This window comes from Rhinolophus ferrumequinum, chromosome 4 (assembly GCF_004115265.2).
Source record: "Rhinolophus ferrumequinum isolate MPI-CBG mRhiFer1 chromosome 4, mRhiFer1_v1.p, whole genome shotgun sequence".
Classification (NCBI taxonomy): Eukaryota; Metazoa; Chordata; class Mammalia; order Chiroptera; family Rhinolophidae; genus Rhinolophus; species Rhinolophus ferrumequinum.
The window spans coordinates 62,448,448-62,473,418 of record NC_046287.1 but is presented as its reverse complement, the minus strand read 5'-3'; the positions used below and the strand labels follow the sequence as shown (position 1 = coordinate 62,473,418).

The window sequence follows — 24,971 nt, the reverse complement described above, 5'->3', positions numbered from 1 at the left end:
GTGCCTAGTGCTACATACTGGCTTCTCAGAACTTGTTCAATGAGTGAATGAATGAAAAACAACTACAAGCTAGTTGATTATTTTATTTAAAACATTTACAACAAAGCAGTACATATTGATTATAGAGACCATGAAAAATATGTAATAAAAAAATACCTATAATCTCACCACTAAAAGATAACGCATATCCCTACACTAAATTTCCTTTCAGTCTTTTTCCCCCCCAAGCATAAACATTTAAATGTTATTGGAATAATAGTGTATATTTAATATTACGGACTTCTTAAGAACTAGTTATTTCATGATAGTTTTTCATACTGTGAGTGGCACGATAATACTATACCATGGCTATATTTATTCTTTTTCCATTTATTGCTTAGGTCCTTTCCATTATGTTTCCATTAAAAAATAAATTATCTTTTTGAAGTGCTTTCATAAGTTTTGATTACTTCCTCAGGATAGATACCTTAAAATAAATTATTGAGTCATAGGAAATGAATGTGTTGGTGCTTTTGCAACATTTACATTTTCAACAGCAGTAGTTGAGGCAACATGTCTGACTACCCTTATGAAAAGAAAAACTTCCTTTTATTGGAATTTTAAGATTGTTTTCAAATACTTGTTTTTATCTTCATCACTGAATATTCATGTTCCTTTTCATCTTTCCAGTAATGCTTAGTGTTTCTTATAAGTTTTATGTTATTAATAAGAGGTATTAAAATTGGAGCCAATTAATTGTAATAAAAATATATTGCTCGGTTTTAATTTTATGATGCTTGTGAACTAAAAAAAATCAATTTCCATATTATCAAAGAAATTCATTTTCCTTTTGTGATTTTTTTTTCTTTCTCATTATGCTTAGAAAATCATTTCCCTTGCCAGATCAGATAAATAGCAACTGTATTTTCTTCTGGTTTTAATTTTTTTTTCTCTCTTTCTGTCTCTCTCTTTCTACCTGTCATGCCTTTTTGAGAGAGACATTTATCTCTAAGTCTCATTTCTCTTTTATAGAATCTGAAGCTCTGATTTCTCTTCTATAGAAGTTCTGAAATCAAGAGATATAGTGTAAAGAAAGGAACACATACTTTAGGGTCAAAGGGTTGGGGCTTCTGACTGACGAAACCTATGATCTTTGACAAGTTAACTCACATCTTTGAGTAAATTGGGTATCACAACACCCACCATTCAGGACTATTATAAAGGAGATGCTATAAAATGGCTGGATCCCAAAGATAATTATTTCTATTTTCTCTTCCTTTTGCACTTATGTTCATTCTTTCATTTCATGACATAGTCTCATCTGAGATGATTTTCTGTGTCCTTCACCCTCTAAATTCTACCAAGTCTTTATTACTGTTCCCCTTTAAAAGTATTATCTGATCTCATGTCCCTCTTTCGGGCTGCACCCCTGAGGTTATAATTAAGTCCTAAATGCCTGTTCATAATTTCTCACGACTTTTTATGTGTTTGCCTTCTCTACACACTATCTCCTCCACTAAATCCGTCATGTAAAAAGAGAAAAGATTTTGCAAGATGCTATGGAGGAGACAAAAGAAGTTCTTACAAGTATCAGCTGACTGATTTTTCTTTTTTTATTTATCAAAATAAAAGAAACATGCAAGAGGTTAATTCCTACTGCCGGCCCTATGCTAACCAAGGAACTTGTACCTTAAAAAATACATATGGAGGAATTAGCCTAATTCCAGCTACAGACACAAAGTGTCAATGGCAAATGATATGTTATAGGTTATTTTCCCTTCCCAATGCATTCGGGAGCTACAGGGATGTTTCCCTGTTCTGAACACAGTCTCCAGAGTTGAGACCTCAAGTTGAAGTACTTCTACTTGACCTGGGACCACTGCCCAGGGTACTCTCCTGCCTGTCTCCCAAAGGACAGTGCCTCTAAAGCACCCCACGTCCTACTCTGACTTCTCCTTAGGAGAGCTCTCCTCCCTGCTGGCTGCAAAATGCTGCTAATTCGGTGTGGTGATTGGCCCCATCCCTTCTGTGTGCTCTGCCTTTCCTTTGCTCTCCCCCCAACCTCTTCTTTTCTCCTTAGACTGAAGAGCTCCCCTTGGATGCGCGATTTCCAAATCACAGCTGGGGAGGCAATCAGTATAGTTATACAAGGCCATTAAAGATCCTTTATTAGCATCTAGTGCCACTTTGTAATGAACCATGTGGCCTGAAAGGAGGAAGGAGGCTTAATTTCTCTGCAGGGAAGCAGCCTCAGATGCTGAAGATTTCACTGCCCAAGATAAAGACAGTAGCTTGCAGCAGACCAGTCCATAAAGCAGTGTAGCTTAACTGTGAGGGAGAGGAGGAAAGGGTTTTCCTTGACACTCTTAGGGTCCTTGGCTGTGTGTGACAAAGACACAGGTACAGGAGAAAAGGATACAAATGTTATTGAATTTTTACATGTACATGGGCGCCTCCACAAGAAAATGAAGACCCAAAGAAGTGACCAGAGCAGGAAGCTTTTACACCTTTTAGACAAAGAAACAATACATTTGTGAAGAACGGACGAGACAAAGGGGTTTGGTGTAGGGGTAGTTAATGGTAAAGGGGTGACTAGGAAAATAAAGGTTAGTTTAGTGAGGTTTATTTATACAGCCTCCTTGGCCCTAAATTCCCTGCCTTTCGTGATGATCATGTCTTCTTTGCACCCAGTTCAGGGAGGGTACCTTTCACATGAGAGTATTATGACCTGTTTCAGGGAAAGGCAAGGGGAAAAAGGGAGAAGGTCAGAATGACCTTCTTGTTTCTGCTGTTTTTTAAAATTCCTTAAGATATTTCATGTGCCAAGGCGCCACATTTTGGGTAGCATGCTCTGAAACCCATCAGTTAGAACACTGATTCTGGAGTCAACCAGACCACCGACTGGGCTTTGAATCAAAACCACTGCTTGTTAGCTTAGAGACCTTTTCAAAACTGCTGAATCTCTAGACCTCACATTTTTAATCTCTAAAGTAGGGAAATTTGTATCTCTCATGCACATTTTTGATGATTTAGTGAGACAATCTGTATAAAGTGTTTAATATGGAACTCTATGCTCAATAAATGGCAGCTATTATTATTGATTGTCCAAAGTGCTGTCCCACTGAGGGCTCAATACTTTAAATTTACAAAGTGCTTTCCGCATAGTAGTACCTCACTTGACCCTTCTGCCATCTGTGAGGCAGACAGGTAGGTATTTTATCTCCCAGGAGACTGGCGAGGTTTATGGTTTGGTTTGGTTTGTTTTTCCCCCAGATCTGGCAAGTACTAAAGTCAAGACTCAAAGCCATCCCTTAAGGGCCCAGGGCACTTTTCCCTGGCCACAAAGGACCCCTTGGTTGTGCAGGGGAGGAGTCACCATCTGCAGAGGCTGCAATTCCCCCTGTGAATAATGAGTTTCTAAATAATGTGCAGTGGTGTGCTGGGTTGATTCAATTCCATCTATTTCACTCAGCCAGGCAGCATTAAAGCTGAGAAATCCAGCTAGTGTGTATTGTCAGTTTGTCTAATGATCATTCTAGAAACAGGTGATTTCTATTAGCGTGTAAGTGACAGATTGCCCATTTGATAGAAATGCATGTTTTTCAAAGTAGGAACCTTCAGCAAACAGGAAAGCAGAGCTGGCAGGTCCCCAACCCCACACCCAATAGAAAGGTTAATGATGTGATTATCTGGAGCTCATTTGGCCCTGCCAGGGTACGAGACTCTGAACATCTCTACCAGTTGTTGCCTCGTTCCAGAAGTGAGAAGCATGTGGGACAGGGAGGATGAGGGAGAATGATCATGCGTGTGGCATGTTTAGAAAGAAGAGTCTAGAAATCAAAAAGGCTCCCAGAGCTTATTTTCTAGCTGGAGAAGAGTGTAGGGAGGACTCACAAAGCCCAGGAAGAAAGTACTGCATCATTTTTCTTACAGCATCACTGCCTTTCCAATGAAGGAAACTATTAAATTTCTCCTAGCTTTCTGTGCTTTGTTTTATATTGTCACATCAAATGGGGAAAACTTTTGAGATTCTCCTGCCTATTTCTTGATTTCTGTGGTGAATCTTGATTGTGTGTGTTTGAGATCTCTCTTGTAAGGTGGTCTTTGCAGCAAGAAAAGCCCATGCTAAAGAAGACATTTTGAGTGGAGATGCAATAAAACAATTCATTATTTTGGTTCTTTCATTAAGCTTACTAATCCAAGGATGATGCTTCAGGGCAAGGATTAACTTTGCAAACATGGTACAGTTCTCTGACATATGGAAATCCAGAGAGGAAAGGTATCCTGTGTAACCTCTCTCAAACTAATGAGATTCATGAGCACAAACCCCAACATCTGTCCACCTAACTTCTTTGAGGCGAGCCAAGGCTTCGGCAAACAAAGGGAGAGCCAGTTTATCTCATTCTTACTCAGGATTCCATTTCTTTCCCCTACGCTGAGCGGGAACTGCAAAGGTGAGATTTGTGAAGGGTTTATTTGGAATGTACTCTGGGGCAAAAAGTCTCTTTTCCTCCCTGGCCCCTCCCCACCCCCCAAAAAAAGTTTTCAGTGAAAAAGTTAGTGGGTGTCGCTCCCTTGTGGCAAGATTCCCAAAGAGCAGCCTTTGCCTTGATGAGTGACTGCAATGACACCTGCTAGGCAAGAAGCTGGCCCTTGGAGCTACTGGTTAGAGATGGTGTAAATGAGGAGGGGAAAGCATCACTTCCTCACTGATGGGCATTCCATGGAGTACGGTTTTGTCAATTGACAAGAGAAATCTTGCCACCAAAATCGCAGCACTTTCTCCTTTCGCTCTCTCTCCTGGCCAGAAAGGATTTATCCTCATCTCTTCTGTAGCACTTCCCTCCACCCCCATCATCAATCAGTTTAACGCTTGTCAGAAGCGAGATGAAAAGCCTTTTTAAAATATTCAGGAGGCCCAAAGATTTTACCAAATAAGCTTACCATTTTACTCCTTGCTGATTACTCACCATCATGGTTTACTTTTTTTTTCTCCAAAACGCTATGCATTTGGATGGGTTGGGTTAGTTTTGATTTCACAAATTGAAGAATAAATTCCTTTGCATTGGTCTGGGTTTCCTTATTTTTAAAAGAAACAAGTGTGACTTAAGGATAAATAAATTTAATCTTCAATGCTTAGCTACATAGTTTTTGTATATTATATTCCAAAAGGCCCTTATTTCAAGGATATAATGAAAAAAGGAAAATTAATGTATTAATGCAACAGTTACATTTAAACTCTATATCAAGGGCATTGCTTATATAGACAGTTTTTTGAGAAACACAATTAAAATCCCAATACTAAAGACAAATGTCAGAAAAACTAACAAAAAGGGCAACACTACCTTTTGTTGGGAGCAATAATAGAGCTGGGTGAATAAGCAAGGTTCTGTGTTAGAAGACCTTAACACATTTCAGAGCACTTTATTTGCTTCATGGTTGCACCTTATATCATTTGTTTGGATTTTCTTTAAAATATGTAGATGAAAATAAATTTTGTTTTTAGAAAGTTATTTCGTGTCTATAGTTGATTTTACTCCCGAGATAACTGAAAAACTGCTGGGTTACCCCCATACCAAAGAGGGAGCTAAAGGCCAGCTTGCAAAGAGACAGGGGCATTTGGAAAGGAGTGTTTGGGTGAACAGACCTGATGCAGAAAAGATGGCTTTCATCTCCTATGACATTGGTGACAACTCAGTCTTTCAACATAATCTTCAAGTTGGATATGACACGCAGAGAATCAAACACATACACGCAGTTCACTAAAATTGAGATTTTGCAAACACAGTCACACAGTGTCCCGAGGAATAATGCAACGAGCTGCTGGGATACTGCTTGGTGAATCAATGGTAGACAAGGAATTCCAAACAGGAGTAGCAGAGAGGATGGGCAAAGGGATGGCATGATGATCACTGCATTGGAAACATGGCCAGAATCCCTATGTGGAGTTGCCAACACACCCCTTTTGCTGGCGGACATTAAGCATTCCGATGAAATCACCAGCTTGGTGTTCAGCTGGCCTGATTGCTGAAGAGACTGATTGCATTATTCATTTCTCATGAAAAGATTTTTAGGACTCTCAAGGATCCATAGAGATTATATTAGAAAAAGGAAAACAAAAAAACTCCAGAGTTATCAACAGTTTAATTTATCGTTCTCTTCTTTCAAAATCGGGAGTCACAGAGGATAAACTGAGCCTGAATAGAAAATGGATTTTTGGTGAGACTGAGTTTGGAAGCCCTGAGTTTTACAAGAGTGGGTGTCCCTCTCTTGGTCTTCTAGTTTCTGTTTTTCATTGTGTCTTCCTACCTCTCTTCCAGACGGGTCCTCCATCTTCTTTTTTAAAAAATTACAACAAAACCCAAACCAAACAATCAAAACCCTGCTGCTTGTTAATTCCCTATGAAATACTTCCACCTACTGGCCAAATGGAGAAGGCTCATGTCTTAACTTTTTTTGTTGTTATCCTTGTACCAAGACTTATGAAGACCGTACTCCAAATATTTAATAATTAGGAATCACAAATCAAAATATTAAAGAGGTTGAGGAAATTCTTCACCTTGCACTTAATCCACCCAAGTAAAACCTCCATGTATTTGATATACATATGAACACACATATGCAGTTTGCAAATACCCAAAATGAAGCATAGCTTTGCAGTACCACAGAAAGCAAATTAGTGAGGAAAAGGAATGGAAGTCTGGACAGAGAGAGGGGAAGAGATAGTCTCTCTGGAAATCAGTTAGTCTATTTCTAATTGGATCACAAAGGAAAGAGGCTTTGGATTCAGAGATGGAATCAGAGACTGTGGTCAAGGTAACCATAATCCCTCCATGAAGAAAAGTAATTCCATGATATCGGAAAAGAAATCAAATTGAGTTCCAAGTTAATTTATCAAAGGGCACACCCCTTAAATAGAAAGCCACTCAGAAATGATGCTTCCTCCTTTCTGTTCTTTTTTTTTTCTTTTTTTTTTTTTTTCCCCGAAAACGTTCATCTGAGGAATGAGGTCAGACACTGGATATGCCAAAATGATTACAATCTATTAGAGAAATAAGCTGGAGTTATACAATCAAAGATCTGTAGTGTGTCAAAGCTGGTAGAAGCCCCAAATACCAGTTCAGTGTCCTCATTTTACTGATGAGAAAAGTAAGATTGAGGGAGCATAAGAAACTCATCCAAAGGCTTATGCTTCAGAAGTAAACCAACAAATGTGACAAAGGATAAAAAAAAAAAACCTCAAGATTTCTGTATATATTTTAAATACAATACCCTTGTTTACAGTATCAGCCTCTCCAGAACTTATAGTTTCTAAAAACAAACCCACAGTGTCACCAAAATAGTTCAGGCATTCTATTGGAATAAAGGGCCTACCGACCACAGCGGAATGGCTCCATGTGGTATGTCCACTTAGAATAAATAGGGAACAACAGAGTGAAGTAAAAAGTGCAGTGCCTTTTCTAAGGATTGAGTTTCAATAGATCATGGATCTAAGTAGAATATGGATAAAATCATATTCTTTCAAAAGTCAGCTGTCTCTAAAAGTGGTTAAAATACTATCTGTTCTATTTTATGAAAATTGAGGGGGGTTAAACCAAAAATGAAACATCGAGCAGGTGAAAGGTAAAGACTTGGTAGCTAAAAAAGCTTAATGTAAACACCTTGAGAACTGAGGCAACAATCTCTAAGTGACATTTCCACAGTGCTAGATACATGAAATCAATAAGAAGTTTACCCCAGAGACAGCTTCCTGTGATAGGCTTTCACCATGGTGTGTATGCTCTGTGGGGGGAAGCCATCTTCACCCTTGACTTTAGACCTGGATTTGTCTTTGACTAGCTGCATGAACTGAGGCCTAGTATGTCTTTACCAGGGTGTTTGCGTGATAGTGGACAGCAGGTTCCTGGAGGATAAGAAATGAACCTCTGTTTATAGAAATAGAAGAAGGTAGGGGTGTATACCATTAATGCATGGGACAGATGCATTTAGGCCCTTAAAATATAACATGACAACATGATGTGTTACTTTTAGGAGCTTTAAACACACACACACACACACACACACACACACACACACATTCATGAGTGTTGCTATCTATATACAATTAAAAATTGAAGTTATTTTCTCAGATATGATACATTTCTTGAAGAGTAAATTTTTAAAATGAAATGTGTATTCAATCTTATTATAAAGTATAATTTTTCCAGAATATTTGAGTATCCAGAAGTAAATTACAGAAATGTGTATGAAGTGAAGCTATTTTTCTAATGAAATCATTGACATGTTAAAAAAATTCACCTGGAAAAAAAAAACAAAACCCACTTTAGCAGCACAGTGTTCATTTTGTAGATCTAGTTATAAAGCCGTAGCAGTGACAGGCCCCAACCACCACCCAGAAGTACCAGCAAGAAATGCAGAGTCAGGCATGACACATCGTCGTCTCCCACACGCAGATGTGCAGACGTCACCTCTTGGCCTTGTCCCACCCTCCAGCATGCTCACTGGACTAGCCTCTTCTCTGGACCATTGTCTGCCCTGTCTGGAAGCCAGGGCGATCCTTTTATAACTGGCATGCAATCATTTAACTTCCTTCTTTAAAAATCCTTACATGTTTCCTCTTAAGATAAAGTGTTTGTGTTTTTTTTTTTTTTAATCATGAACTGGAACATGAGGGCTTGCACGATCTGGTTCCCTTCATATGCAGCCAGCCCTCCCCCGCCCGGATCATTGCTTTCCATGGACTCTTCAGAGTGCCATCCTCCTTTCCACCTTTGCACACTCTAGTCCTTCAGCCTAACATGTTTGTCCCCAGCTTCCCCGAGCGCACCACAGGTCCTGGCCTACGTGGCTTCTCATGCTTCAGACCTGAGCTTCAAACATGACATATTCAAGGAAGCCTCAGGACTCTTCACCTAGATCACGTTCCTCCTTCCACTACAGGTTTTTTTCCCAAAATCCTTTTGCCAGTTTCTAACTGTAAACATCTTCCTCGGTTAACTGTATCCCTTGTGAGAGGATGAACTACGTTTGTTTTGTTGACCATTGTGTTTCCAGTGCCTGGCACATAGTAGTTGCTCAAAACACACACACACACATACACACACACACACACACACACGACAAAGATTCTTATATGTAGTAGTTATTATTTCTTATTTCTTTAAACTGTCAAGTACAAGGAGAGTCCTTAGTTATTGTGAAGGGTAATGTTGCTTCAAAGGTGTCTACTTCCTAAGTTCTGAACGCTGAATTATTAAGTCCCTGTGATTTTCCAGGCATGTGCCAAGTATTTTACTAGACACTGGGTACTCGGTGATGAATGCAACAGGCCCTAAGTTTATGGAGCTTATGTTCTTATGAGGGTAGATGGTAAATAAACCAGGCAATAAGGAAATAACATAATTACAATTATAACTGCTACAAAATGCTGTGAAGGAAAGGGTTAGAATGCCATAAAGAGAATCCTGGGGCATGTGACAGAGCCCTCCTTTCTGTAGAATTGTCAGGAGGGCATGATGGGACATTTAAATGGAAACAAAAGTAGCAGCTGCTAGAGATGTGAGTGAGTATTCTAGGCAGTGAAAAGATGTACTGTAAAGGCCTGGAGAAAGAAAAGGCTTTGCATGTTCTTGTAGCTAAGAGGTGGCAGTGTGGCCCTAGCATAAAGTAGATGAGGAAGTGTGGGGTGCAGGTGACCAACTATCCCAGTTTGCCCAGGACTGAGGAGTTTCCCAGGGCATCGGACTTGCAGTATTGAACCTGGAACAGTCCTGGGAAAACTGGATGGCTGGACACCCCAGGTTCAAGGTGAATTTGGAGAGACTGACTTTAAAATCATCTGCACATATTTGACTCATCCACAAAAGCTAATGATATTATTATCACAATAGCAGAGTATTAGTAGGACAAACTACCTGTCTATTTAAATTGAATTAATTAAACTCAATTTTTGTTCTCATGGGTTAATTTCTGGGAAAAGATACCTAGGCAGCATGTTGGAAAAAAATTGGTAATACTTTGACAATATTAAATAGCAAAAGTTACGAAAATTAGAAATTTTCATTGATGATGACAGCTCAATAATTAATTACTTAAGAAAAATCAGACTAAGTAAATGATGTGAATGAACTTTGACATGGAAACTGTGATCTTATTTTCCAAATAGCTATAAGTGTGTGTGTGTGTGTGTGTGTGTGTGTGTGTGTGTGTTATAAACAAATGATTTATTCATCCCTCCCTCTTGCCCTCCCTCCTTTCTTTATAATCAATGCCATTTAGAAAAGGAACTGAAATAGCTTTCTTGTATAGAGTTTTATGCTTTTCAATATATGATCAGATTACCTTATTGAATCCCCCACAATACAACTGTCTACTTCTATCAAGTAGGTATTATCTTCAACACAAAATAAGGCTATGAAAAATAGTGACTTATTAAATGTCACACAGTTAACTTAATATAAAACCTGGGGCTGGAACTCAGGGCTTCTAACTCCTAGACACTGCCCTGTGCAAGTCAGCTAGCTTAATGACGAGATTTGGTGAAAATTATAGGTAAGCTTAAAGGAAGGAAATATAACTCTGGCAGCAGTTCTAGGAAAAATCTTCTAGAAAGAGTCCGCCACACAGGCAGAGTCATGGTGGACTCCAAGGGACAACAACATTTCTCCTGGGTCTCATCACCTCATGTCAGGTCATCTTCACAATAACAGGGGGAATTAGACCCTCCTTCAGGCTGACATTTTCCCTGCCACTGTGCACACTGAAAGGCATGACATTTCTTACACCTTTGAAAACATCCAGAGAAAACAGAAGAAATTGCTGTCATTCTGAACTTTACCTCTGCTGGAATGAAGGGTGTGCTGACTGGGCAGGGATAAAAACAAAACAAAACAAAAAGGTGAAGGTCCCACAAAGAAGAGATAACGGGAATGGATCCCCGAGTTCCAGGAACAATTGACCAAAGTTCACACTGGTAAAATTGCCTTCTACAATACCTACACTCTATACCAAGCCTTTTTTATTGAAAGGATAAACAAATATCGTGGAGTTCTCTCATCTATCCTTCCAAGATTACTGAGAACGAGGCATTCGTTCAAATGAAGAACCAACTCACTGGCACACAGGTGGTTGGATGTCATTTCACTCAAAAAGAGTTGCTCTGAAATTGTTTGACTGCACAAACCAAATAGATAGCCCCTTGACCATAGCCATGAAGGATGTAATTTCCTCAAGATCAAAGAGAAAGTAACAGAATCTGATCTAGAATCCACGTCTTCTGAAGATCCATGTTGTGGACCCCAGCCTTCTCCTTCTGTTGATTCATTTGCATCCTATGAGTCAACATCTTGGTGATTAGCAGAACCCTGTTCTTAGAACCACTCATTGTACCCGGCACTAGGACTCTGTAATACACTGAACTCTTAATTCCTGGAATCATTACCACGTGATCATGACATCATAGAATTCTGACCATTCAGTTTCCTGATGATGTGAACAATGGCACAAAATGATAATAGGGAAGACCAGAGGAAAATGACCTGCACAGCTGACGTCCAAGCTGCGTTTATTCTTTCCTCCTTCATGACCTTCTTCAGTGGACTCCTCATCTTGTTCATTTCCAGGCTAATGTGGAGGTCCATAAAAAAATGGCAAAACATCAAGGGAACAGGAATTCTCTTGGTCAGTTTCCTTATTTGGGATCCTACTGTATGAAGATCAGAGACAGGTTTGACATGTGTTTGTGTTTACAGAACAATTAAGGCTTCACTCAGTTTTCATAGGCTGATGGAGCCAGCCACCCTGATCTGGTGCCTTAGAAAGGGGCTGATCCAGCTAGGGGGTGAACAACAGGCCCCTAGGATGCTATCCCAAGGCCTCAGGTACAGGGCCAGGCCTCCTCTGCTACTGCTTGGAGGAGAAATATCTGGTATGGCTGATGATGAATGGAAACAAAGGTCACTTTTCAAAAAAAACTCCACAAACATTGTCTATGCCTCTATTTTGAATTTTAAAATGACAATTGTGCTAGGACCTATGAGGGAGGCAAAAAGGAACACCAAAGTCGCTTTCATAAATACATTGCTCGTGAATATGTGTTCACATGTGTACACTGCCTTCTGTATACCATGTTAGCACAACACACTGAGGTGCACGTGCCTACACACGGAAACCCATGTATACATGCACTTGCCATCCAGCCTCAAATACACAGACACTTTTCATGCTGAAACAAGCTTTTCAAAAGTGGGCGCTATTGAATAGCACCTGGCAAATGATGATGACAAGAATAATGGTATATTACCCAGAAAAGATTTTGCTTTACAGCTTGAACTAAAACTCTCAAATGCTACGAGTACATAATGGCTATTCCTTTACAAGAGGTCCAAGGCAAAGAGCTTTATTATGCCCTGTGTGGTTTATTTCCCAAACTTTGTTTATTTCTCCGATAGATTATAGTTAATTTCCATAACAGAACACATTTCATCTATGTATTATAATATTGAAAATTTGCTTAGAAATGTCTCTTAATGCTAAACATTGACATAAAATAACAGAATTTGTAATAACTTAGTAACTTTTTACGGTCATTGGTAATCTCATAATATATAATAGAATTCAGTTTTCTGCTTTCCAGAGATACCCAACATTAAAGTTATAGATTTTGTTGCTAAATGAGTTCACTCTGTTACTAATTATTTCTACAAGTAGATTAAAGAGTTTAGTCAGTGACATAAAAATTGAGGAAAGAATTCTAGAAAAGAATTGACTTCTTAACAGCACTGAATACACAAATGGGTATGGTGAATCTGCCTTCTTTCTTTTTTTCAATGCACAACTGAATCGGCAGAACTATTTAATCTTATACTTCTGCTCCAGGAAATGTATCTTCTTCCCATTATATTCATTTGTGTGTGGTTGCAAAAATGTGACAACCCATTTGTTCACAAATAGTTGCTGTGTTTTTCATGTTTTTCTTTGGATGTAATTCATGTCTACCCTTCAGTTCACCTTTTAGTTTCAAATAGGAGGCAAATGTTACAAAGTGTTAAGAAATGGGGTCCAAGCAACCATAAAACTATACTGTTCTGCTCTGGAATCTTGAGGACTTTGATGAAAGTTGAGCGACTTCCCAACAATTTTTTTGTATTAATGTAAATTGAGAGTGCAATATTTTTCTCTAAGCCTTTGGGAAAGTTGGCCTAATGCAAAAATGTCACAAATCTGGGTACTGTCAAAAGTTCTTTTAAAAATTATTTGGAGAGAGTCATAATTTTCTCCTTCAATGTTCATTTTTCAAAGGTTTACTACATTTGTAATACGATTTTATTATATCTTAGGGCCAATTTGTTTTTCCACAGAAGGCACTTTCAATTTTATAATGAAATTCAAATGAGTGTCCTATATTAATATCTCATTGAATATTTTAAAAAATTAATTCTCAAACAACATTCCCAGAATGCATAAGATGAGTCATAGATATTAGAGGGCAAATCATTGATCAAGATAAGAACTCTATCAAATAGTCATTCAATGAGACTTGTCTTCCTACCACTCAGAAAATATGAGTAGAAAAATGAAGTCATTTCGAAACCCTGGCCCTACATAAAATGAGCTTTTCTAAAACTCAGAGGGTCCAGTCAGCATGGTGCGGTCAGTTCTAACTTGCTTGTGTCTTTCTCGGTGGTAATTCAAGACCATCATCACCAGACATGGAGGCTAGTTTAGATTTTCCTGATTGCCTGCTCATGAGCAAGGCATTTAATTTCTCTATACTTCGACTTCCTTATCAATATAAAATGGTTTTAATCATACTTTATCTACATCATAGTATTATTATAAATTTCAAATATAATAAGTAAAGGCATTCTGTAACTATGAGGAAGGATTATAATTTCAGCAGGATATGATACCAGATAAGAAACTAAAAAGCAACATAAAATTGCTAAATCTTTCCTTCTTCTTTTTCTCTCAAAAAAAGTAATCACCTAAAAATCAATTTGTAATCTTTTTTCTTTGTTCATGTATCTTGACAGAAAAAGCATAAGAACTTGTTCCCAGAGCAGAAAAACGCATGCTGCTCCCAATCCTGATTATTACAATAATAATGTCAGTTTGAAGGGTCTGGGACTAAGAGTACATGAGAAAGGCATGATGAAGACTGTGGAATTCAGAGTTAAAAAGCTGTGCAGAAGACCTGTAAAATGCAAACCCAGTAAAATTCACCTCATGAAATACTAAATGAGCACCTTCAGGGTTCTCTGGGTTGGACCAAGTGGAGTGATTCGGAGCTGATTTATCAACAAACATAAAAAAGATTACTTTCTCTGAGATCCAGCTCACACTCAATTCCTTTCTGTTGCTTATAGAAACTCATCTTGTCAAAGATCATCAGTAATAAACATTTTAAAAGTCTCCACCTCCATGGAATGTTTCGTGACCGTATAGAAATGCTGCTTTCAGCACAGACCATTGTGGGGCAAGTGTTGGTAAGTACATTTTCACTGTCACCTTGCTAACAAACTTTCGCCATGATGAGTATGATTATAGTCAGTAAATATAATTGCATCACCCAGGTAAGCATCTAATGTTCCCTGGCGGACTTATCTGAAATATTACTGCCTCCCAACCACTGTCACCGTGTCTACCCTTTCTATCCATTATTTTGCTTGCTTTTTCTTCGGAGTGAATACAATTACTTAGCATTATATTTTATATTTGTTGTTAGCCTATCTTCCAGAAGAAAAGCTTTATTAGGGCAAAGGTGGTATGCATTTTGTTCTCCTTGTATGGATGTCTGGCATATAGTAAATGTTCAAGAAATGTTGTTGGTTGGTGTATTATCTGCCCTGAAATGTACAGCTATTGTCCCCTCCTTTAAATTCAATAGCCTCTTTTCTTCATTATACAAACGAATCTTTTTTGCCCTTCTATGATATTTATCATTTTACTTTCTGTTTTAATCTGGGTAACCTGGACATATTAAAGCTCAATCCAGACATCATGTCCTTCGGGAAATCTTACATTATCTCCACATTAGGCTAAAAGTCAGTCTCTAAGTTTCTGTCATGTGCATTGAACACTGTTATTAAAATTATCTGTGCATATGCCTCTCTCCCCAGTGTACTGTGAGCTCCTTGAGAGAATAGATTATGCCATGGAAAATTTTATATCCTATTGTCTGGAAATAGCAGATGCCCTACAAATGAGTATTGCACTGATCATCATTTCAATTGTATAGTTTGATTTGAAAAATTTAAAAATCGGAATCTGTAATTTAAGAGTATACTGCCATCAGATGGTGGTATGGTGGAAGTAGACATGTGAGCTAGAGTTTATCCTCTACCTTTTTGTTTATTAGTGAAAACATTGCTCTTTTCTAATTAATGTTGTTTAATTCAGACATAATTAATTTTAAAAACTTATTTGGAAATATGTAAGTAAAATTGCTTTGGTAAAGTTTGCAGGGAATGTTGACTCCTCTGGTAATGTGCGTCTCCTTTCTCTTCTGTCTAAAGTTTTGCTCTTCTTTTCTGAAATTCCTGTCAGTACGACCTGTTAGACAAGGATTTTGTGATTCTTTCTGATTATAGCAGGGATTTCTTGGTATGATCTCTTCAAATGTTCAAATCATGTTTGACTGTATGAAGATAATGCTGGAAATAAAGTATTAAAGTCACTGAGGTGAGGCAGAAGAGAATTTATACCATCTACCAAATGTCCTCTTTTTATAAGGACACCAGTCATATTGGATCAGAGTCCATCCTCATGACCTTTTCTTAACTTGACTACATCTGCAAAGGCCCTATTTCCAAACAAGATCACTTTCTGAGGTACTAAGTTTGGGACTTCAACTTATCTGTTTTGGGGGACACAATTCAACACATAACCATTGTAATGATCAATATAACCAACCTCAACCAAGATATGACATCCTGAACATTACTATATCAAATATGTAACTTCAAGATAATTAATAAATGAAAAATGTAAGAAATTAAAATATATTAAAAACACATAGGTAGTAGGAACTTTTAGTTCACTTATCTCATATCAAGACGTACTAAATAGAAAAATAATCATAATCATAATCATAAATAAGACCGCAGTAGATTAATTAATGAGAGCTGACTGAAATGATCAAACTCCATATGCTGTGAACAGAAATTAAACTTACAAGTGTCTATGGAATATTTGTAAAAATTTAGCATATATTGGGCCACAAAAAAATATCCCAATTATAAAATATACAAAGTACAGACAGATGACAATAACTGAAGAGAGTGCAATGAATAGGTGAAAATAATTTTTAAAAACTCAAGGAAAAAAGAATCAAAAACAAAGATCTTACAGCTAAGAATTTTTAAATTTCTCTTTTTAATGACTCAGAGAAATCAAAATAACAATTGCGGTATATTTCAAGTGTAAAGATAATGAAAACACCACATATCACCTGCATCTAACGTATAAGATAGGAGTGGTTCTGGGTTAAATGCATAATAATAAAAACTTATTTAGATAAAAAGTAATTAAAATCATTGAATTAAGTATCAATCTCAAAAAGTTAAAGAAAACACATTATTAAATTTAAGCAGAGTAAATATAGAGTCAGAAATTAATGAATTATAAAACAGCTGATTATTTGAAACAAACTGTAAAATAGAGAAAGCAATAACTAGCCTAAGCAAGGATAAGAGGGGAAAAAAACGTAAATATGAAATAAGACATTACAATGAGAAAATAAGTACAGATAAAAAGGAATTTGAAAGATGTTTGTAATTAAATTTGAAAAATGGATGATTCGTTAGGACAATATAAATTACCAAAACTGACCATAAAAGAAAGAAACTTAAACAAATATTTGGAAGAATTAAAGATGTTGTCAAAGACCTATATCATTGTCTCCAAAACCACCCCTTCTCCTACAGCAAGGCCTAGTGAACCAAATCTTCAATGAGTGAATTTCTCTAACGCTAATTAAACAGTCCCAGCAAATAGAAAATAAAAGAAAGAAAACACTCACTTTTCATTTTCAATGAGGGCACACACAGTATCTATATCAAACTTCCAAATATAGCAAATCAAAAATATCTGCAGACTAATGTCCTTAATACTTTGGGGGAGGATTCATGGCCAACCACCCAGTGCAAGAAGAAGAAAAATAAGGGGGAGGAACATTAGGAGAGGAAGGTGAAAAAGGCAAAAAGAAAAAGGAGGAGGAAAGAAAAAAAGATGGAAAACGAGGAGAAGAAAAATTCCAATAATCAAAGGGAAAAAAATATTATCTTCAAAACAGGATACCTTCTAGAGATTCGAACACGGCAAAGTATTAATCACCTCTATGGGCTTGTTGTTTTCATTATCACAAGGTTTGGTTCTACAATTATCTGTGGGAGATTTTCTTCTTAATTTAGTTCCAAATAGTGTCCTAGACCTAAGAGATCTGTTCTTTTGTGGGGAAGGGGTGTATGCTGTTAATTGTATAATGAGCTATGTTTCTCTGTTGCTGTGATGGCTAGAACATTTAGAATCAAAACTGTGGTTCATCATTAGTAAATGTATCTATGTTTTTTCAGGTAATATAGCACTTTATGTGTCTTTATATTCTGTCTTAACTCCTTTCTGTAAATGTGCAACCTTTTCTGTGATTGTGTAATCCTTTCTGTAGATAAGTAAATAAACCCTTAGCTAGAGCAATAGTTGCCAATCTTAGTATGCTGAACAACTAAATGAACAAAGGAAGCATCATAATTCATTTGGGAATGAGAAAGAATATTTCAAAAATGATACTGGGAAAATTGACTAAATAAAAATTTGTTTTGCTAGGTTTTGTTAATTTTTGTGATGTAATGCTGTTTCTAGGGAAAGAAAAGAAAAATATAAAACATACTAGAAATGATCGGTCTCTTACATCATACTTTATGTTAATGTTAAAATTAAAATTGTCTATGTTAAAAATAAGATTATATTAAAAGACCTTTTGTACCACCTTGAGATGTATCTTCGTCTATTTTTTCCATTTCATTATTTCATATTTTATATTTAATATGCCATCAAGTATCAGGAATTAATTTTTTTATATAGTATGAGACTATGCTTTAGTTTACAGATCTTTATCATATGAATAAAGAAAAGACAGGTAGGAAATACTAACAATATTCACACTGATTGTTTCTGGATGATTAAATTGTCTTTTTGTGAACACGGTAAAATATTCAAAAAGTATTAAAGAGTACATAGGAAAAAATTAGTTTTTTTCTTACCCCATCTCCATCCACTGCTACCAGTTTCTTCCTTCCAACCTGCAGATTCTCAACAACATTGTAGGACACATTTTCTTTAAGTGTTTAGGCAACTTAAGACAGCTCTTCTCCCCCAATTAGTTGTGTAAAGTTTAAATTTTGAAATAATAAAATGCATTATTCTTTGTAGCAGTTCTTTATGTATTGTAGTAAAATGAATGACTAATGGAGCCACTGTAGGTAAAATAAGATCTGAATTCAGGTTACTCTGCTGATCTTGTGTCTTCAAATTGGAAGAAGGCAGAGAGTGTTCCAAAAGATTTCCAAAGGGCCAGCAGGGACCTGGTAGAAAGGGCCACTCTTGGGGATGGGTCCCACCCAGGCTCACAGTTTTTCATGTTTGGTGTAAGGTAGTGTAGGAGTTTTGTTCGACAGTTGCCTGTTCCTCTGCAGAAGTAAAGCGATACTTCTCAAACTACTTCCTTTTCACAGCTTCCTGACTCTTTGCCATGAGGATCCTGGCCAATAATTTTTTTCCCTCCCAGACTGGTCACTAAGTCTTCAAACAGAGACTTTATGTATTTTCATCGCTGGGGTAGTAATGAGTTGCATCTCCGAGGTCTCGTTCATACTTCCTTCTGAGTCAGTTCCGCGATGGGCTTCAGGTTCTATTCCTGCTCAGCCTGGGGTCTCTGTGTTCAGGACCCTGGCGGCTCCACCTGGCATGGCTCAGCCTGGAAGGAGCAGGACTGCATTGCGCATGCCCAGCGACAGGTTACCACCACGCGTGGGCAGACTTCGCCTTGGCCAGTCGCGTCGGCTGGCCTCATCTTTCTGGCTTCTTCAGGTGATTTGATTTATAAAGATGTTTTTCCCTCAGAGTACTACTTTGGCCATATCACGTAGACTTTGGCAAGTAATGTTCTTATTTTTATTAATGCATAATTCGTCTTTAAGTTGTTTTAAATTTAAATTTAAATTACTTGAGACATGATCTATCAAGAGGAATGCTTTTATTTTCTTCTGGATAGGGTGTCTATCTTTTTTACTTTGGTAAAATTTATAGACCAAGAATATCACTGCCTTAATGATTTCTAGTTTATGGAATTTATGGGGAAATTCTTTGTTGCCTAGTACATGATCAATTTTTATTACTATTTAATGGACTAAAGAATATGTGCGGTATTATCTATTTGATATCTAAGCACTATTAATTATGTTATACGTATTTTCCATATTCTTAATTATTTGCTGAGTGATTGAAAGGGGCAGGTCAAAAATTTTTCATTTATGATTTTATAGTTTTATCAAATGCCTAGCATTTCTAACAGATTTGGAATTATATATTTTATATAACATCAATTAGTGCATAAAGTTACCTATTACATCCTCTTGGCCCTGACTGTGCCTTTAATCAATATGAAATATCCATTTTTGTCACATTTAGTGGTTCCTCTTTTTGTTTTTATTTTGGCTGGAATATTTTAGAATACAATGTTAGTATGTAACATTGTTTTCATTTTACTCATACTTCATTGGGATGTCTTTGCCCAGTTCTCTTTCAATCTTTCTGTCAAACGTGTCTCTTATAAACTTATGTAGTTGGATTTTGTCCTTTTATCAACTTAAAAATACATTTATTTGTTAATTTACTGGGGAATTTAATTATTCTCCTTGTGGTGATCCATTTTATCGGTCCTTATAATATTTTGAGATTGAATTTGCTGCATAATAGAATATCTAATGTCAGTCGCCTAAAAAAAACAAATGGGAGATCTATTAGTTAAAAAGGAGAGAATGGGTATTCAGTTCACAACTAAAAGCTGTCACAGTCTTAGTTTCTTATCTTACTGGAGAGGAAACATTACATGATAAATGTAAATTCTGAGAGACATGGACTCAAACATTGGCTCCTCCATTTCCTACTGTTAATCTTGGAGAAGTTAATTTTTCTAAATTGGATTTCATTCATGTAATATGAGTAACATCCTATAAAGTATTGTAGGGAGAATGACATATTATATGATGATGCATGTAAACCAATCAGAGTACATTAAGCACTGATCTTTGGTTGCCATTTCCATTTCTGATTTGTTATTCGTCATTACTTTCATTTATTTTCTTGCATCTTTGACTTGAATAATTCCATTTTTAATAGCATATCATAGTTACCTTAGGTAAATCTAAGTCAAAACAAACTTTCCATTATATATTTCTCTACGTATCTCTGCATGTTTTATATCTATATTCTGGTCTTGCATGGGATCTTTGGTTATGTCTTTCCTCCACACCACCCCTCCTTCCTTCCAGAAATTGTTGGACTAATCTGAACACTCAGTTCTAGGTTATAATTGTAGTTTACTTGTTTGCTTTTATGTATATATGTATGTAATACATATATATATATATATATATAATATAAATATATGTGTATTTTATATATATATTTATATATATGTATAAATATGCATATATATATATATATATACACCTTTTTTTCTTATATTTGCTTTAGGGTTAAAAATTACACTATTTCTATCTTTCCTTATGTACCACTTTTTCTTACATAACATATTTTATCTTTCTGAATTTTTTGTGTGTGTGTGTGTTGTGTATTTCGCATATTCATTTGCAAGGCAAAGTGTGAGTAGTATACATTTTGAATGCTTGAACATCCCAAAGTGATTCTTATCTTGCTCTCAGAAATGAAGAACAATTGAAAAATGGGCAGAGGACCTGAAGAGACATTTCTCCAAAGAGGACATACAAATGGCAAATAGACATATGAAAAAATGCTAAACATCACTAATCATCAGAGAAATGCAAATAAAAACCACAATGAGATATCACCTCACCCAGTTAGAATGGCTATCATCAACAAGACAAATGGTAACAAGTGTTGGAGAGGCTGTGGAGAAAAAGGAACTCTCATACACTGTTGGTGGGAATGCAGACTGGTGCAGCCGCTAGTGTGGAGGCAGTATGGAGGTTCCTCAAAAAATTAAAAATAGAATTACCGTATGACCCAGCAATCCCTCTCCTGGGTATCTACCCAAAAATTCTGAAAACAGTTATCCATAAAGACACGTGTGCTCCAGTGTTCATTGCAGCTTTATTTATGGTGTCCAAGGCATGGAAACAACCAAAATGTCCTTCGATAGATGAGTGGATAAAGAAGTTGTGGTATATATACACAATGGAATACTATTCGGTGGTAAGCAAAGATGAAATAGGACCATTTGTGACAACATGGATGGATCTTGAGATTATAATGCTAAGCGAAATAAGTCAAACAGAAAAAGCAGAGAACCATATGATTTCACTGATATGTGGTATATAAACCAAAAACAACAAAAGAATAAGACAAATGAGAAACAAAAACTCATAGACACAGACAATAGTTTAGTGGTTACCAGAGGGTAAGGGGGGAGGGGAGTGGTAGATGAGGGTAAAGGGGATCAAATATATGGTGATGGAAGGAGAACTGACTCTGGGTGGTGAACACACAGTGGGATTTATAGATGATGTAATACAGAATTGTACACCTGAAATCTATGTAACTTTACTAACAATTGTCACCTCAACAAACTTTAATTAAAAAAAGAAAGAAAGAAAGAAATGAAGAACAATTTAGCTGGGTATAGAATTATTGGCTTGTAATCCTTTTTTCTCTAAAATCTCTATAAATGCTGTTTCTTTTTCTTCTCCGTTTTTTTGACATTCCATATTAATTTCAAGTGTACAGCATAGTGGTGGGGCATTTATATACTTTAAGAATTGATCCCTCTGACTAGTCTAGTACCCACCCGGTACTAGTTATACATAGTACTAGGTAATACATAGTTATTACCATATTATTGACTATATCTCTTGTGCTTTACTTCCCTATGACTACATAGTAACAACCAATTTGTATTTTTTAATCCCTTCCCCCTTTTCACCCACCACTCCAACCCCCGCATGAGGTAACCATCAAAATATTCTCAATATCTATGATTTTTTTCCTATTTTGTTTGTTTGTTTATTCTGTTCTTTAGATTCCACTTATAAGTGAAATTGCTTTACATCTGTCTTTCTCTGTCTGACATACTCCACTCGGTGCAATACCCTCCAGGTCCATACATACCACACAGATGGCAAGAAGCCATTCCCTTCCATGGCTTAGCAATATTCCATTGTATATGTACTACCTCCTCTTTATCCATTCCTCCATCAACAGACACCCAGCCTGCTTCTACATGTTGGCCATTGTAAACAATGCAGCAATGAACATATGGATGCACACATTCCCTTGAAGTAGCGTTTTGGGTGTCTTTGAATAAATACCCAGAAGTGGAATTACTGGGTCCTTCTTTGTCTCTTGATACAGCCTTTGTTTTAAAGTCTATTTTGTCTGGTATAAGTATTGCTACTCCAGATTTTTGTTTGTTTGTTTCCATTTTCATGAAATATCCTTTTCTATATATAACTTTACTTTCAGTCTGTGTGTTTCTTTCATTCAGAAGTGAGTCTCTTGTAGGCAGCATATGTAAGGGTCTTCTCTTCTAATCCGTTCAGCCATTCTATCTTTTGATTGGAGAATTTAATCCATTTATAGTTAAAGCAATTGTTGGTAGATATGTAGTTATTGCCATTTTATTATTCATATCTTTTTTTTTTTTTCATCTTAAAGAATTCCCTCTAACATTCCTTGCAATACTAGTTTGGTGGTGATGAACTCCTTGAGCTTTTTCTTGTCTGGGAAGTTCTTTATCTGTCCTTTGATGCTAAATGATAGGTTGCTGGGTAGAGTAATCTTAGTTGTAGGTCCTTTCTTTCCCTCACTTTGAATATTTCATGCCAATCCCTTCTGGTCTGCAAAGTTTCTTGAGAAACCAGCTGACAGTCTCATGGGAGCTCCCTTGTAGGTAACTAACTGATTTTCTCTTGCTGCTTTTAACATTCTCTCTTTGTCTTTAATCTTTGACATTTAATTATGATGTATCTTGGTGTGGGCGTCTTTGGGTTTATCTTGTTTGGGACTCTGCACTTCCTGGGCTTGCATGTCAGTGTGCTTCACCAGGTTAGGGAAGTTTTCAATCATTATTTCTTCAAATTGGTTTTTAGTTCTTTGCTGTCTCTCTTCCCCTTCTGGTACCCCTATGATGCAAATGTTAGTATGCTTGATGTTGTCCCAGAGGTCCCATAAACTATCCTCATTTTTGTGGATACTTTGTTATTTTCTATTTTGCTGTTCTTTTTGGATGTTTTCTGCTACCTTATCTTCTAAATCACTGACTTGATCCTCTGCTTCATCTAACCTACTTGATTCCCTCTAATGTAATCTTCATTTCAGTTATTATATTCCTTATTTCTGACTGGATTTTTTTTATGGTTTCTATCTCCATTTGTATGTTTCTTATCTCTTTGTTAAAGTTATCTCTGAGATCTCTGAGCATCCAGTGTTTAGAACTTTGTGTCTGGTATATTGCTTGTCTCCATTTTGTGTAGTTCTTTTTCTGGAGCTTTGTTCTATTCTTTTATTGGGGATATGTTTCTTTGTTTCCCCATTTTGGCTGCCTCCCTGTGTTTGTTTCTATGTAATAGGTTGGGGGGAGGGGGGATTTTACGTCTCCCAGTCTTAGTAGAGTGGCCTTATGTAGTAGGTGTGCTGTGGGGCCCAGTGGTGTAATCTCCTTAGTCATCTTAGCTGGGTGCTCCAGGTGGGTGTGTGTACCATCCTGTTGTAGTTGTGCCCTGGTTGTTGATTGTACATCTATGGGAGGGATTGACCTTCAGGCTGATTGGATGTGTGGACTGGCCATGATTACAGTGAAGGAGCTATGGTGCAGGATTCACTATGGAGCAGGATTCACTTTAGCAGGGCTCTGGTGCCTGTCCAGCCTGCTTTTTGAGTGTGTCATACTTGCAGGCAGACTGGTGATGATCTGGCTTGGTGAGAAGCTGGCTACCAGGTGTGCCAGCCACAGAGACTCCTGAGAGGGGCCCCCCTACAGGCCAAATTTGACTTCAGCCTACGCCCTGCCTGGGACCACCTGTTATGAATCACAAAGTAATCTGCAGATGGCCGCCACCTGTGCTGGGTTTGTGCCTCAAGAGGCCAAACTGTGACCCAAAGCCAGCTGCCACTAGTGCTGGGTTTAGGGCTGCTCAGCAAGAGGTATGGGACACACCAAGGCCAGATGTTGCTTGTTTGGGGTCTGTGAATCTTTATGAAATTTTAGGAGAGTCCTCAGTATACACTAAGATAGGCTGTTTGTATGGAAAAGCCAGTGGAAGTGGCTTGGGTGTGCCAGAAAGTTGGGTGGAGTGGGGTCTCAGTGAATCACCAGGGCAAGGCTATCAAATGGTGTTAGCCACGTTAATGGAGACTCAGATATGACCGCTTCTATGTCTGCACACTGGCACAGTGGAGAGCTCAACAAAGGTACAATGGATTCAGCCAGCACTTCCATCTGGGAGAACGCTGCCCCTCCAGCCCTCGCCTAAAGCCAGACATCTCAGTTTGTTCCCATATGTCTGGCACCTTTCTAGTTGTTGCTGCAGTGCTGGAGCTCAGAGTGAGTGAGTCCATCAGCAAGTAAGTCTGTATGTGCGCCCTTTAAGAGGAGCACCTGGGACTCTAGCCACTCTCCGTCTCACTCAGACACAATCTTTGCTGGTTTTTATAGCCAGAAGTTATGGGGACTTCTCTCCCTTTCACTGGAACCCTGTGCTGGGAAGCTCAATGTGGGATTAGGACCCCTTGCTGCT

At 37.4% G+C, this 24,971-nt stretch overlaps 1 protein-coding gene across 1 annotated transcript in view; it reads left to right on the top strand.

The window, feature by feature from the left end:
• Positions 1–11,475: 11,475 nt before the first annotated feature.
• Positions 11,476–24,971, top strand: part of KCNU1 (potassium calcium-activated channel subfamily U member 1) — a 120,574-nt gene continuing 107,078 nt past the window's right edge. The window contains exons 1-2 of the mRNA XM_033104019.1: positions 11,476–11,658; positions 14,346–14,465. Coding sequence (XP_032959910.1) covers positions 11,476–11,658; positions 14,346–14,465 — 303 coding nt within the window. The remainder of the gene's footprint in view (positions 11,659–14,345; positions 14,466–24,971) is intronic.